The 16,717-nt window shown below is 39.0% G+C and overlaps 2 protein-coding genes across 7 annotated transcripts in view; one reads left to right on the top strand and one right to left on the bottom strand.

The window, feature by feature from the left end:
• The window catches only part of raph1b (Ras association (RalGDS/AF-6) and pleckstrin homology domains 1b), a 65,213-nt gene extending 53,159 nt beyond the window's left edge, over positions 1-12,054 (top strand). For all 6 annotated transcript variants that reach the window (XM_058748591.1, XM_058748748.1, XM_058748668.1 and 3 more), the window contains 9 exons: positions 992-1,151; positions 1,239-1,360; positions 2,123-2,188; positions 2,566-2,709; positions 3,247-3,357; positions 5,837-5,935; positions 6,190-6,310; positions 6,472-6,614; positions 8,199-12,054. In XM_058748591.1, coding sequence (XP_058604574.1) covers positions 992-1,151; positions 1,239-1,360; positions 2,123-2,188; positions 2,566-2,709; positions 3,247-3,357; positions 5,837-5,935; positions 6,190-6,310; positions 6,472-6,614; positions 8,199-10,835 — 3,603 coding nt within the window. In that variant the 3' untranslated portion in view covers positions 10,836-12,054. The remainder of the gene's footprint in view (positions 1-991; positions 1,152-1,238; positions 1,361-2,122; positions 2,189-2,565; positions 2,710-3,246; positions 3,358-5,836; positions 5,936-6,189; positions 6,311-6,471; positions 6,615-8,198) is intronic.
• spp2 (secreted phosphoprotein 2) lies at positions 10,895-16,331 on the bottom strand. The gene is made up of 6 exons (XM_058749080.1): positions 16,202-16,331; positions 15,862-15,983; positions 15,568-15,690; positions 12,866-12,973; positions 12,486-12,531; positions 10,895-12,396 (listed from the first exon to the last, which is right to left on the bottom strand). The coding sequence occupies exons 1-6, from the start codon at positions 16,257-16,259 to the stop codon at positions 12,269-12,271; spliced, it is 585 nt and encodes a 194-aa protein (XP_058605063.1). The 5' UTR covers positions 16,260-16,331; the 3' UTR covers positions 10,895-12,268.
• Positions 16,332-16,717: the final 386 nt, after the last annotated feature.

Here is a 16,717-nt window from a genome sequence, read left to right as displayed (position 1 = left end):
TGACAAAAATTTAAGAAACAAACGCGTTTTTATGAGTCACTGCTTAGATTTGAGCCATAAACTGATTTCTGTTTGTGAGAGAATTCTCGTGATTGCTCTTAAAAAGCAACATTTATTTTGTTGTAAATTCAAACTTGTCCCACTTCAAAATAAATGTTTGATGGTAAACATGTTGAAGATTCATAAATTGATCAGCTGTTTCCTCACAAAAGTCTCTTCTCTGACATCCATTCATAAACAGTCAGTCCATTCTCATTTCCAAAGTAATTTCATGATGATAACATTCACATGCTGTTCGCATCAATATATTGACGGCTTGTGTTTCTCATTGCTAACAGCTGATTTCCTGGCGATGTACCAGTAAAGATGATAAAGGGTGCTTTTGGTGACTGTATAGTGGTGCACAAAAGTCTTGAAAATGTAGAATTTATCATATGCCTAGGCAGTGAGAACAGATTGAAAACATCTCTTCACTGTTGCGCTTTTCTGCTAATGTTAAAAGCTCCTCTTAGAGAAAATGTAAATAAAAAGTGATGGAACATAATAATATATAAATCATAACCTAGCAAATTGGCAAGGGAGTTGATAGCGTCTTCTGCCACTGTTGATTTTTACTGCATTTGTACCTGTTCTTGATTTATTTAAAGTAGCCACCCTTTGATTAGATTACAGATAGCTTGGGAATAAACTACCAACCAACTTGAGGTGCATCCTGGGATGATTTTCAAACAGTATTGGTGGAGTTACCATGTTTACAGGCCGTTTGTTAGCTACTTTTCTCTATCCCATTCAATTTATCCATTTCTAGGACAGTTATTAAACAGTCATTTATTTTAGTAAAAACAAATGAATGTGTAGGTGTATAATGTACTGTATATTTATCTACAGAATGTGACTTTCCATGCAAATATATGTATAAATATAGCTGTATTCAACATTAAATGTACTGGAATGAACCAAACTTTCCTTTCCTAATAATCTTCTTCATCAGCTGGTGATACGTGTACACATGTCAGATGAGAGCTCAAAGACTATGATGGTGGATGAGAGGCAGACGGTCAGGCAGGTGCTGGACAGTCTGCTGGATAAATCTCACTGCGGTTACAGTCCGGACTGGGCCCTAGTTGAGACCATCCCTGAGCTACAGATGGGTGAGGACACATGCACATGCTTAGATACCCTGTGAACTTGAGGGACAATAAGATCATTCTCGCTCACTCTTCAATCATTTTCCTCAGAGAGAATTTTTGAAGACCATGAGAACCTGGTGGAGAACTTGCTCAACTGGACCAGAGACAGTCAAAACAAACTCATGTTCATTGAACGGATTGAAAAATATGCACTTTTCAAAAATCCACAGGTGAAGCTCTTTTTGTGACATATACAGAAAATAATTCTGATTAAACAGAGATTCAAAATCTGTTTTAATCATAGATACAAACATTAAGTCACTACTTAATTAGAAGTAGCCAAATTAGAAACATTTCGACACTTTTAAACCCCAATGTACACTACTGTTAAAAGGTTTGGGATCAGTATGTTTTTTTTGTTTTTTTTTTGGTAAAAAATACTTTTATTCAGGAAGTTTCAAAAAGCTACAGCATTTGATCTAAAGTGACAATAAAGACGTCTATAATTTTACAAAAAAATAAATAATAATAATAACATTAATAAAATCTGTTTCAAATGTTGTTCTTTTGAACTTTCTATTCTTCAAAACGTCCTGAAAAATAAAATGTAGTGTTTTTCCACAAAAATATGCATCACAACTGTTTTCAACTTCAATCAGACGACAATTTTGCTTAAGCAGAAAAACAGCATATTAGAATTATTTCTGAAGGATCATGTGACACTGAAAACTAAACTTGTGGCTGCTGAAAATTCAGCTTTTTCAGTAATATTTCACAAAAATTATTGGTTTTACTGTATTTTTGATCAAATAAATGCAACCTTAGTGAGCATTCTTTCAAAAATATTTAAAACTTTTGAACACTAGTGCATATATGTATGTATACACTCTGATCTAAAGATAGGTTTAAAGTAATAGTAATGAGCTAGGATTCTTTTTATGTTTTATGTTGTCACCCTGATTCACTTGTTGCATGTTGTGTGTGTTTTTAAGAACTATTTACTTGGGAGGAAGGAGACCTCTGAGATGGCAGACCGAAACAAGGAGGCATTGCTGGAGGTAAATTACACATTATAATAAAAAATTATAGATTGATATCATATTGCAATGGTACATTTTCAATTAAGCCAACTATCCCACTCAGAAAACCTCAAACACCTTTTATAAACGCCTAGACTAACTAGCCTAACCTCTTATTGCCTGCTGTGCATAAACTGATTTTAATTATTTTATTTTTTTTGCTTTCATGCAAACATGCAAATTGCAAATACATACAAAAAGTTAGTTAATGTGACCCAAAGCCTTCATCAATGTTCATTTTAATTGTGATGTGATTGTGATGTCTGACAGAGTGTACAGCTGTCTATATCTGTCAAGATAAAATTTCAGAATGCTTGACCGTACGATGATGTATTTTGTATCTGTATGTCTTGAAGGAATGTTTTTGTGGAAGCTCAGTGTCTGTTCCTGAAATTGAGGGAGTCTTGTGGTTGAAGGAAGATGGCAAAAAGTCTTGGAAGAAGCGGTACTTTCTGCTGAGGGCATCTGGCATCTATTTTGTGCCGAAGGGCAAAGCCAAGGTCAGTGTTATTGTTTGTTTATTTTAGTTTTATCATGTGATTTGGTTTTATGTTCCCATTAAATGGACACAGAACTTAATAAACGCGAGTGGAATTTCCTGTTTATGGATTCACTGAGGATACTCTACACAAACCATATGCTATCCACTTACAATAAATCATGGGGCTTTAATTCCCGGAGAGAACCCCATGCCTTATTTTCTTATACAATATTCATGTTCTTATACAATTTCAAGTCAGTCGCAAGCATACATATGAACAATTGTTTCATGTTAGTATTAAATTCTCTGACATTTAAGAACATGGGCTTGTTTGTCTGTAATCTGCTATTGCACAGACTCACTGATATCCTCTTGTGGTTGATCCTGGGAATTTGCTTCTGCTTGGTACCATGAGTATATAGTATTATTTTTCTAAATGTTTGCCTTTATCATCTCAAATTCAATCACTGTAAGCTATAAAGAAAAAAATATGCAAATTTGACAGACGGTAATAAATAGGAATACAATATTAATATGTTTAATTTGATCACTGTAGGCTTCAAGGGATTTGGTGTGCTTCCTGCAGTTGGACCATGTTAATGTGTATTATGGTCAGGACTACCGGAGCAAGTACAAGGCCCCCACTGACTACTGCCTGGCCCTCAAGGTGTGTGTGATGTTATGGCTTCTTGTCCTTTATCCAGTTTAAATTATGTGCACTTGACTGTTACCTTTTATAAAACTGGTTCATATACAGTGCACAGCATAAATGAGTACACCCCCTCTGAATAAATATAAAAGATGTATTTTCTTAATGATTACTAGTATAATTCATGGAAAGATGGCAAAATTGAACTGTATTAAACATACTTAATAAAATATATGCCAATATTTTCTGTAAGATAAGTAAATTAGCCAATTTTGTTTAAATAAAGGATTGCAGAAATGAGTACACCCTAGAATTAATTCAGCAAATGTATAATAATCTAGTACTTAGCATGTCCTCCAGAACTTTAGGTATACTGCTCTGACCCTTCTTGGCACTGAGTGTACAAGTTCATGACAAATTTTCTCATCTGTCCTGTTTAACTCCTGGAGGACGACCTCCTTGAATGCTCTGGTCTTTAATGGGGAGTTTTGCTCAGCTTGCCTCTGCAGAATCCCCCACAGCTGCTCAAGAGTGTTAAGATTGAGTGAAATACATGTCCACTGAAAGATTTTCACCTTGGGAGAATGAATATCTTCATTGTCATGCTGAAAAAATGCCCAATAATGCAAGGAATGTGGGGAGGGTAGCATCTTCTGTTTCAAGTTTTTGTATTCCATCACACGGTAGTGTGTGAGTTCATGACAGCGTTGATAAAGCACAACTCCCTCACACCTTCAGCACTCATTCATCCCTATATAAGAGCTTTACTACCACTGAACGTCACTGTGGGTACCAAGCACTTCTCACTGTACTCCTCCTCTAGCAACACCAGAACATTTTGGATGCTTTTGGATCCAAAATGATTGACTTGGTCTCTATTTTTTAAATATAGGCCTTGGAAGAGGTTAAATGAGTTTATTTTGCTTTGGCTATTTCTAGTGGTGACCACAACCATGCATATCACTTCTGCAGGCTGCGTCATACTCTGTGAGATAAAGTGTCACTCTTTTCGTAGCTTTTGCCGGCTCTGAGACACTTGCATGTTATTTCTCCTGCTCTTTTTCTAGCAAAAATTCACTCATCACTAAATGAAAACTTAAAGTGAAGACCTGATTATTTCAGGAGCCTTGTCACAAGTCCATTGTTTTTGAATGTCTGTGCTGCTTCTGCTATATTTTCACACTTAAAACAATAATTTGGTATTCCTCTTGTACCATTGTCCTCTTTTATGCTAAGAAATAAGTCACCTGGCAGTTCTCTCCCAAGTGGTTCCACTGCTGCCAGCATTAAATCTGAGTATGATTCAGTGGGCTATATAACACTTTTAATTGTCAGGAAATTACTTGTCTTTAAAAATGTTTGGTTCAATATACTAAACAACAACAAAAAAAGGAGGATGTACTCATTTTTGCAACACAACATTTTATCACTTTGATAAGAAAATCTTATTTTGCTGAATAATTTTGACATTCTTCTTTGGTAATTGATCAAGCAGGCTTGATGGAACATTATATCTCCAAAGAACCCTAACATGTCATATAAGTAAAGAGTAATTGCTGAATTTGTTAGGTTTTGGAGGGGGTGTACTCGTTTATGCTGTGCACTGTACTACCTTTCAAATATTTGGGGCCTTTTTTGGAAACCAGTTAATACTTTTATTCAAAAAGGATGCATTAAATTGATCAAATGTGACAGTAAAGAGATCTGATTTTTTTTTTTTGTCAAAGAATGTTTCAAAAAATGCGCTTTTAAATATTTAAAACTTTCTATTCATCAAAGAATCCAGAAAAAAATGCAACTGCTGTAGAAATGTGAAGAAGAAAAAAACAGCTTTCAACATCGATAACAATAAGAGATGTTTCTTATGTGAAGACTGGAGTAATGGCAGCTGAAAAATTCAGCTTTGCTTCACAGGAATAAATGACATTTTAAAATATATTCACATACAAAACAGTTATTTTAAATTATAATAATATTTCATATTATTACTGTTTACTGTATTATTGATCAATTACATGCAGCCTTGGTGAACTTACGAGACTTCTTTCAAAAACTTTAAAAAAAAAAATACTTACAGACCCCAGTCATTTGAATAGTAGTGTATATCAACAACATCTTGCAAACCTCAGCAGCTAATGAAGCGAATCTGTCCACTCAGGCATTTTGCACATTATAGCATCCAAGAATAAAATCAAATAAAATGTTAAAATGTTGAATTTCTGGGATATCATTGGAAATGTATTGATTCCTGTAAATGTTCACAAATATAAATAGGCTACATCTGTGAATAATCTTAATAATTTTAAGCTAAATTTAAAAACAGGTTGGGTGACAGGTGGCTAAGTATATGGACAACTCACATGTGATTTGTGTAACAGATGGCTTTGCACCATTGTTACTGCCCTCTAGTGGTTCATTAGTATTAGCAATCCAAAAAACAATTATTGAACCATTGTTGTCTTCAATGTCTTGGTAATATTGTTGATTGTGCCCACAGCACCCTCAGATACAGAAGAAGTCACAGTATATCAAATATCTGTGCTGTGATGATGTCAGAACTCTACACCAATGGGTTAATGGCATTCGTATTGCTAAGGTAATCCCATAGCTTCCTATAGTCTGTCATGTTTTCTGTTGAGTTAATGAACCCTGTGGCCTCAAAACATGTTCTTCTGAAACTAACTAATATGCCACATTATTTATATAACAAACGCTCTTCTGTATTTAAAAAGGAATTTATAACCAGAGCTCATGTTGGAAATTGCTTAATTTTCAACCATGTATGTGTATATATGTGTATATGTATGTCGGGTTTATATCACTTCATCATTGAATGTGTTTTATGCACAGTATGGGAAGCAGCTGTATGTGAACTACCAGGAAGCCATGAAACGCACAGAAGCGGCCTATGACTGGTCTTCTCTCTCTAGCACCAGCATCAAGTCGGGAACAAGCTCAGTCAGTATACCTGGTGAGTAACTTGAACCTGATCACTTGAACATTTCAAATATCATAGGCATTGGTAGTTATGGAGCATTTTCCTTCTATGGCATAATAGTGATTTTACTGACTTGTCACTGTATATGTATGGGTTGCTGGCTGATGTTTGTGCTTATTTGTTTGTGCTTAAAGAATCACAGTCAAACCACTCTAGCCAAGCAGACAGTGGTATGTCAGATGGTACTTCGTCCTCCCATGCCCGTTCCCAGAGTGTAGTCAGTTCAATCTTCTCTGAGGCCTGGAAGAGAGGGACTCAAATAGAGGAGAGCACAAAGGTGAGTCATCCTCTTGCTCTGGAAAGATATATCTCTCTTTATATGGGCACTTGATACAACGCCACAGAGTAAAGGCCTTTTCAGACTGAACTTGAAAATTCGGCGCAAATGTTTGGTGCGATGACGCTTTTAAATCAAAACAATAGATACCTATGGGGCTATTCACACCAGGCGTGACCATTCGCAGCGCAAAAAAGTGAGTGACATTTTTTTTCGTCCTGTGTCAATTTATTCCCCCATCGCTCTGCGACGAAACGGGCCGTTGAATGTGTAGGGGAATTTACAGTAAAGACCCTCGGACCAGGTGTGTTGAATGAAGACCAGAAGTCAAGAGATTCGATCAAAAATGAAGAAAATTTACTGAAGATAGTTTCATCAGCAGAAGTCAGCTTCAAGACTCGCAATCGAGTTCATTGGCCGCTCTGCGTACATGTTCTAGACACCAATAGTTATACTCTAACAGAGGTCACTAATTATGTCAATACATAGGTAAGCAAGATTCTGGTTGGTAGATAAACTTAGAAAATCTCCACACATGGACGTAAAACTCGAAGCATATCTTCTAGTGATTATATTTGGTGACAATTGATCAGAGGTCAGACGCAATAGGTCTCTCCACAGACGTATATCTGTTACCCTGGACATCAGGGTGACGGCAAATGACGATTTCTTCCCAGAGCTCTCTCTCTGCATCTAGCTGCAAAGATAGACATTCACACACATACGTAGAGAACACTTATCTGTACTTCAAGGTTGCCCGGCTCTGCCCTGAATATTATCAAATATGGTTAACTACACACACACACACAATGAGATCAGCTTCTTAGAGAGTAAAATGGCAGACTAAAGCCATATTCAACTTATTTTCTAACATGCATAAATGTAACTTTGATAAATTATTATTCAAAAAATATTATAATTAACATTATTATGAGGGCCATTGTAGATCTGCAATCCATTCCTTCAAATGAGATTTGAGCTTAGATCATGTGCGTGGAGCAGCTGCTGTTGCACAAAAGGGCAAGAGTGGTGGCGCTGTTTCGAAAACCAGTGTAAACAAACACTGAAGAAGAGTATGCTGAGTTCTTGTTATCATTGGTATCTGAGAACAGATTTATTCTCATGTTCATTATACAGAATATAATTTCTATTAATTCTCCACTGAATGTGATTGAAGAGCACTGTCCGTTTCCTTCAACATGCGCGAGTATTATGAATTAGAGCGCTTTCACTCAAGATCTGTCAGTCATGGGATGATATCTGTTACATATGAAAAATTGTATGCAGCTCATGATATTTTTATAACAATAAAGGATGTTTTTGACAAATAATAAGCAGGTGTCGTGTTCAATCCATTATAAAACATACAACGAGTGCATGTCTGGCTATTGTAGAATAAAAATCCAGAAGGCGATCAATTGTTTCGTGCTCTGTGTGAAAGCACTATTTGTCGACGATTCACCTCACTTTTTCGCATCGCGTTCAGTGTGAAATGGCCTTAAGATGAACCACAGTAAAGGCCTAAAGGAAATTAAATTAAGAAATAACATTCTTATTAATTGTTGTTTTTTTATATTTGTTCAGGCAAGGCCAGAATCAATGCGTTCTACCCATTCAAGCCATAGCAGCCATTCTTCTCATCATGTGCCTCAACAGCAGCATCCACACCCAGTGCAACAGCCACATCCACATTCAATTCCACAGTCACGTGGAAGTGTCACCCAGGCACCGACACAGGCACCAATACAGCAACCGATACAGGCACCGGCACAAGTACCACCCCAGGCAACTCCAGCCCCACCACCGCCACCTCCTCCACCACCACCTCCTCCACCCCCTCCTCCTCCTATTTCCAATATCCCCCACCATGCCACACCTACCATGTTTGCCAAATACAGCACTATCACACGGCTGCAGAATGCCTCTCAGGCCGCAAGCCACCACAAGCCTCAGCCTCAAGTCCAGCAGCAAGTGCCACCAGTCCCACCGGCCTCCAAACCACAATCGAACAATATTCCACCAGGGGCTAACATCCCACCCCCTCCTCCTCCACCTCCACCTGCCCCAATGCCTCCGCCTGGATCAGCCATGGCTGTTTTGAAGCTTGGTCCTCCAGCCCCAGCAACAGTTCTACAGTCCTCCCTCCCCTCCCCTCCCCTCCCCTCACCTCCACCTCCCCCACCTCCTCCCACAATGCCCATACTGTCACAGCCTCTACCGCCTCCACTTCCCATAATGCTAATGCAGTCACAGCCTTTACCATCTCCTTCTCCCATAATGCCAATGCAGTCACAGCCTTTACCACCTCCTCCACCCATAATGCCGGTGCAGTCACAGCCTTTACCACCTCCATCTACCATAATGCCAATTCAGTCACAGCCTTTACCACCTCCTCCACCCATAATGCCGGTGCAGTCACAGCCTTTACCGCCTCCTCCTCCCATAATGCCCTTGCAGTCACAGCCTTTACCACCTCCTCCACCCATAGTGTCAATCAAGTCACAACCCCTCCCACCTCCTCCCCCCATAGTGCCAATCCAGTCGCAACCTTTACCACCTCCTCCACCCCCTCTTCAGGCTAATGGCCTTCCACCACCTTCGACAGTACAGGCACCTTTCCTAACCAATGGACTCAAGAAGGTCCTTGCCCACAAATTTCCCAATGTTCCCCAGGATATAATACCCCCAGCCAATCAGATCCATTCTCCTCCTCCTCCTCCTCCTCCTCCACCACCGCCACCACCCCCACCATCAGCACCTACACTCCCTCGCCAACAGCATATTGCTACAGCTCCATATCCACCACCACCACCTCCTCCACCACCTCCACCAGCCCCCATTCAGCTACCAATTCAACCTGCAGTTTTGCCCAAAACTTTCACTTGTGGATTTCCACCCCAAACAGCACCAAAACCTTCATATGGTATTCTTCCAGTATCCCCAGTAACTCCAGCACCACCACCACCTCCCCCACCCCCACCTCCTCCTCCACCTCCAGCACCATTGAAGAACCAACCCCCACCTACACTGCCCAAGCAGCACAGCATCTCCAAGACACTACCATTCTCCAACCAAACCTCATCAGTGCCATCTCTGGTTAAGCAGCTTGCTAGCCAGTTTCCTGTTGTGTCTCCTGCAATAACCAATCAAACTGAGTCTCAAAGTCACAAAGCTCCCCAGTCCCTACCTGCAGTGAAGGCTAAACCAAAATGGCAGCCTGTAGGTCAAGGCCAGCAGCAACAGAGGTCACCTGAATTTCCACCACCTCCTCCAGAGAGTACCCTTGCATTTCCTTCACCACCACCTCCGCCGCCGCCGCCACCACCTCCTCCAGGTCCTACCCCTCCTCCTCCTCCACCACCTCCTCCTCCTCCTCCAATGTCAGGCTCCCCTATCAGGAAGTCCCCTTCTGGCTCATCTGCAGGTGTCAAGAAACCTCCACCGACACCTCAGCGCAACTCCAGTGCGAAGTACAATGCCTCGGTGGACTACCAGGAGTCCCGCAGGAACTTGGTGAGCAAGTTTAACCCTACTTCATCATTGACATCAAGCTCCAGTAGCTCACCCTCCAAAGAGCTTTCTACAGGTCCTCGGGCACCCCCCAAACCAGGAAAGCTTAATCTGGCAAATCTTCCTTTGGCTTTGCAGAACAAAATGAATCAGAACCGCCAATCCACTGCAGACTTCCCATCCCCTCCACCCCCAGAAAATGACATATTTCCCCCTCCCCCACTGGAGTCTGACCTCCCTCCACCACCGCCCCTTCCAGGTGATCCAAATGGTTTGTCTCCGAAAGTGGCTGTGGTCAATCCTCAGCCCCAGCCTGCTTGGGGAAAGAGTTCCCTGAAAAAGACGCAACCTCCAGCGTCAATTCGCTGTAACAACACTATTAGAGAGCCTCCACCACTCTCACCACCTTCCATACAAGGGGGCCCTATTCCCCCTTCTTCTCCCAAAGGCACCACACAGCCAAACTTCTTGGAGGACCTTAACAAGACACTGAAACGCAAGTCCTCGCGAGTCTCTGGAGACAAAGTGGACCCTGTGGCCACAATGGATGACATGGCTTTGCCACCACCTCCACCTGAGCTTCTGAATGATCAACAGAGACACAGTGGTAGTGGCTTCATGTCCGGGAATATCTCAGGCTATGCAACGCTACGGCGAGGGCCTCCTCCTGCCCCACCCAAGCGGGACCACAGCACCAAACTCACAAACTGAGAAAACGGCAACGTTGCCTGGACACTCTTGCTTGCTATTTACATGTTTGTCTCATAGAAGCCTCAGTGCATCAGTTCCAGTTCCAAACAACTGAGTGATTCCACTTCAACACTTGGTACTGCATGGAAGACAAAACTACATTAAACTATTAATCTTATTGATTTTTGGGAAGACAAACATTTTGAACTTTGGAGTTGGGTGGGATTTTTAATTTTGATTTTATATTGTTTTTATATTATCGATTATTTAATAATCTGAAGAGATTTTGTTATTTCAGACTGAAGGTTTTTAAATGGTTGGATGGTTATTGTTGTTTGAGGAGTTTTAGATGGGTAGGTTGAATTAGACAGTGTGTTTGGCTGGTATATTAGTTTGGCATAACTTTAACCATTTATGTGGCAGATCCAGTGCTCAATAGATGCATCTAGAATGGATCTTGATCACCATTGTTCTTTGAGCCACTAAGTGCGTTTTAGTTGTATTTGTCAAAACTGTAACATGAAGGACTTGTTGTTCAGGGAGTTGACCCAATGTCTAGATCTGTGAGACTGTGGAATGTTTTCTTTTTTTTTTCTTTTTTTTTTATTAGACCTGTTTAAATTGTAGATATTCTCATTTGCTGCAGTATCTTTGTCTAGGTAAAACAAATGACTGCCTTGCTGTTCCTTGTTGGTCCTTACTTCCTCTGATGAACGTTCAAGCTGACTTTTACAAATTGTTCACCTATGAAGAGATGGACTTTTAAGTCATGTGACTGAATGACACAATCATTATTCACATAGATTTATCTTATATCCTGTATTATAACCTGTATTATTGGCTCATGAATACAGCCATGCCTTAAGATTCTAGAACATGTGGATCAAAATATTCTCATCTTATAAAAAGAGGCCATTAGGAAGTTCAATTCCCCTGTAGGTTTTACTTGCTGAAGGATTCTGGCTTATTTTCTCCATTCAGACATGACATGCAACTTCAGAATCTTACAGTGAGCACCTATAAGAGGCACTTGGCATATGTACAAACAATTAACTCATGTCCACATTTCATTTTGAAGAATTTGTTTATTGAATGTATTTACAATATCATGAAACTTTTCAGGTTGTTGAGAAGTGACTAACTAAAGTTGATATTAAATTATTAAAGTATCCGGTCATGATCCATTCATATCCCTCTGCAAAATGTGTAATTTAAAATGAAATTATACATGCTGATATCATCCATGTTTCTGTTTTTATTGGGTTTCTTGTGGAGGTTAATGCCAGCAGGTTTCTATTCGTATTCGCATCTCTTACAGTGCATACTCTTACTTGTTTCATGTTTCAGTGGAGGCTGCAGTTATTGGTCCTTAGTACAGTAGTCTTTTCATTTAGCTTTGTTTGTAGCACCTTAATGTTTGTATGAAGAGTCTTCATGTGATTTCATCCAGCAAGTCAGTGATATGGCAGGTGATTGTCAAAATTGTCTCCACGAACGTGGCTGTTTTCATTGTTGCCACGATGACCCGCACGTATTGGTGGAGCCATGTTAATACTTGGTGCTGAAGTTGAAGGTGTGCGGTCTACAAATATGTCAAAAGCATTATCAGCATTGTGATCACAATATTAATATGCCAAATATGAAGGTGTAAAAGATGACAAGTTTATTTACCTCTAGTCTCAAAATGATTTAAATCGTAGTATAATCCTAACCCCCCCTGTTGACGGAAAGAAGTTGTCAGCAATGAATTCATTGTTTAGTCATGTATTTCTAAATTAAAATTCATTTACTTCAAATGAAAATAACATTTTACATAAACCCTATATGTAAACATTATTCTGTATATTTAACTATCCTTGACATAGGTTACAGACTTCTGCACAATAGTCGATTAATAGTTTTTAATGAAATTAAATTTACTGATGCAAACATGCACTTCATTCTAGCCCTTCTTGCTTGTTTACTAGACACTTACACTTTGGTGCGTATCTACTCATGGTAATGTTTGTATGCCCCTGCTGAAATATATTTTTCTTTATGTTGACACTCACCTCCTCACTGGACTCAGAGCTCGAGCTGTCGGCCTTTGTGCATCTGAGAGAGATGATACGAGTGACGTCTTGACTCACTCTGGCTCTGATATAGCACCCTGCCTCCAACTAAAACCCCAAGGATATGGACAAGAATCAAATAATAAGATTCATGAAAAAAGAATGTTATACTCTTAATAATAATCAATATTACTTATTACTAACAAGTATGCAAGTTTCTACAAAGCATTGTTAATATATACATTTTAAAAATATTGCAGCAAATTCAGCAGCCATATAAGACGTTTTTAGTTTTGTTTGTTTTTCTTTTAGTTTTTATCATGCAAATGTTTGGGGTCGGTATAGCTTTTAACAGTTGCTAGGGCCAATTTCTCAGTACTTTCAAATCTATTCATACAGTAAGCACAATAGTATCTGGATAAACTGATTAAGACAGCAATTTGCTGCATTTAATACAGTAATACCATACTGAAATATGTTCTAATCCTAATACCTACACAAGTGTTAGTCTTTCAATTTCATTACGTCTGTAAAAATGGGGAAACTTGCTGTTTTGTAAAGAAATTTTACAAAAGAAAAGAGTGTAATGTTAGTGTATTGCTTGTCAATTTTACAATTAATTGTAAATAGCGAGGATTAAATCTGAACATTTACAGTAGAAAGGCTGATAGTATTATCTTGTAAACATACTCCAATATTTTTTTAGATATATTTTGTGTTACAGTGTTAGGAGAACCAAAATAAGTAAAACATTATTGTATAAATATATAGAACATTTTCAGCATTGGGGAAATGCAGTTTTTTACCAAGGTCTATAAAATAAAAATATGAAATATTGAAATGTATACAAATTATATATACAGGTGCTGGTCATATAATTAGAATATCATCAAAAAGTTGATTTATTTCATTAATTCCATTCAAAAAGTGAAACTTGTATATTATATTCATTCATTACACACAAACTGATATATTTCAAATGTTTATTTCTTTTAATTTTGATGATTATAACTGACAACTAAGGAAAATTAGAATATTGTGAAAAGGTTCAGTATTGAAGACACCTGGTGCCACACTCTAATCGGCTAATTAACTCAAAACACCCGCAAAGGACTTTAAATGGTCTCTCAGTCTAGTTCTGTTGGCTACACAATCATGGGGAAAACTGCTGACTTGACAGTTGGCCAAAAGACGACCATTGACACGTTGCACAAGGAGGGCAAGACACAAAAGGTCATTGCAAAAGAGGCTGGCTGTTCACAGAGCTCTGTGTCCAAGCACATTAATAGAGAGGCGAAGGGAAGGAAAAGAAGTGGTAGAAAAAAGTGTACAAGCAATAGGGATAACCGCACCCTGGAGAGGATTGTGAAACAAAAGCCATTCAAAAATGTGGGGGAGATTCACAAAGAGTGGACTGCAGCTGGAGTCAGTGCTTCAAGAACCACTACGCACAGACATATGCAAGACATGGGTTTCAGCTGTCGCATTCCTTGTGTCAAGCCACTCTTGAACAACAGACAGCGTCAGAAGAGTCTCGCCTGGGCTAAAGACAAAAAGGACTGGACTGCTGCTGAGTGGTCCAAAGTTATGTTCTCTGATGAAAGTAAATTTTGCATTTCCTTTGGAAATCAGGGTCCCAGTCTGGAGGAAGAGAGGAGGCACACAATCCACGTTGTTTGAGGTCCAGTGTAAAGTTTCCACAGTCAGTGATGGTTTGGGGTGCCATGTCATCTGCTGGTGTTGGTCCACTGTGTTTTCTGAGGTCCAAGGTCAACGCAGCCGTATACCAGGAAGTTTTAGAGCACTTCATGCTTCCTGCTGCTGACCAACTTTATGGAGATGCAGATTTCATTTTCCAACAGGACTTGGCACCTGCACACAGTGCCAAAGCAACCAGTATCTGGTTTAAGGACCATGGTATCCCTGTTCTTGATTGGCCAGCAAACTCGCCTGACCTTAACCCCATAGAGAATCTATGGGGTATTGTGAAGAGGAAGATGCGATATACCAGACCCAACAATGCAGAAGAGCTGAAGGCCACTATCAGAGCAACCTGGGCTCTCATAACACCTGAGCAGTGCCACAGACTGATCGACTCCATGCCACGCCGCATTGCTGCAGTAATTCAGGCAAAAGGAGCCCCAACTAAGTATTGAGTGCTGTACATGCTCATACTTTTCATGTTCATACTTTTCAGTTGGCCAAGATTTCTAAAAATCCTTTCTTTGTATTGGTCTTAAGTAATATTCTAATTCTCTGAGATACTGAATTTGGGATTTTCCTTAGTTGTCAGTTATAATCATCAAAATTAAAAGAAATAAACATTTGAAATATATCAGTCTATGTATAATGAATGAATATAATATACAAGTTTCACTTTTTGAATGGAATTAGTGAAATAAATCAACTTTTTGATGATATTCTAATTATATGACCAGCACCTGTGTATATATATAGCTGTTGTTTCATCTAATGTTTGTAGACAACGATGACATGCTGACATGTGATGACATGTCTATGGGTAATTTATATACTGAAAATTAAAACCACTTAGTTAATACAAACCCCATGAATATTCACATATTGCATCCATTGCTTCCACAATTCAACTTCAGCAATTGAAATGTAATTTAAAAGGTGTTGTCAATTTAATTATGAATGGTGCACAAATCTGGTACAATTATTATCTTGAGATGACTTACCACAAAAAAGCCTTTGCGGTACATACAGCCCTGAGGATCGACCCCAGAGCTCTTCTGACACTCCGTCTCCCTAATGCCAAACCTCAGATGCAGATCAAATGTGTTCGTTCCCAGAGGAACAATCTTAAGGTAAATAAAAGCAAATTATCAGCAGTCGATATATTTGGCTGTTGCTTTTTTAAACTATTCATTTGTTATTTGTCTACTGGTCTTTCATTGATGATTGGATCCTCACTAGTCACCAGTTTTGTCAGATGTAGAAATAAAAGAGTTGTTGTAAGAGTGTGTACTGACCCTCTTTACAGATGCCTTGGACACTCTGTAGAGGTGATTCCTGGCAATGCGTGCATTAATCTGATTGAGCGCCATATGCAAAGCATCGTCTGCTTTTGAGCTGAGCTCAAACAGAGGAAAGCCTGTGGTTGCATGTCAGAGGTCACGTTACACATTTAATGATTTACAACTATATCCCCAAAAAATACTTTTAAGATTAAAAGACAACACGTTAGACTATTGATTAATTTTAGCATGAACTATGAAAGCTGCATATATGTTTCCATTGTTAGTATTGTCACATATTTATTCCTTATGTCTTGTAGTCTTTGCTAATAATCAACATCAAGATCACACTCACCTAAACCTCCCAAAACCTGCAGGAGCAGAAAGAGAAAAACACAGCACCTCATTTTCATGTCAATCAGACTGGACGCTCTTACTACCGAACAGTCCCGTTTTTAACTGTTATGGCTCTTTTAACTCTCCTCCTCCTTTCTGTGTACAAGGCGTTGTTTAATTTGGCGTCACTCTCCTGTTCGTGCACATCTGGGTAAAGAGGAACTTTGTCATCCAGACCCAGTGCTTATTTTACCCAGAATATGGTCTGATAATCTGATTTCAAAAACCATTTTGGATGTGATGTACTTGGAAAAACTCTGTACAGTGCTACAGCGGACAGCTGTTAATTAATTCATAGTACCCCACTATATATATAATATATATGACAATTATATGATGTTTATACAAGGCAACACATATAACTAACTGTAAAATGCTATAAAATAGTTTTAAAACAACATATTCATACATACATACATATATACATATATATACATATATATATACATGTACACACATATATATGTGCGTGTGT

This window comes from Onychostoma macrolepis, chromosome 01 (genome assembly GCF_012432095.1).
Source record: "Onychostoma macrolepis isolate SWU-2019 chromosome 01, ASM1243209v1, whole genome shotgun sequence".
NCBI lineage: Eukaryota > Metazoa > Chordata > Actinopteri > Cypriniformes > Cyprinidae > Onychostoma > Onychostoma macrolepis.
This window is presented reverse-complemented; position numbering and strand designations above follow the sequence as displayed.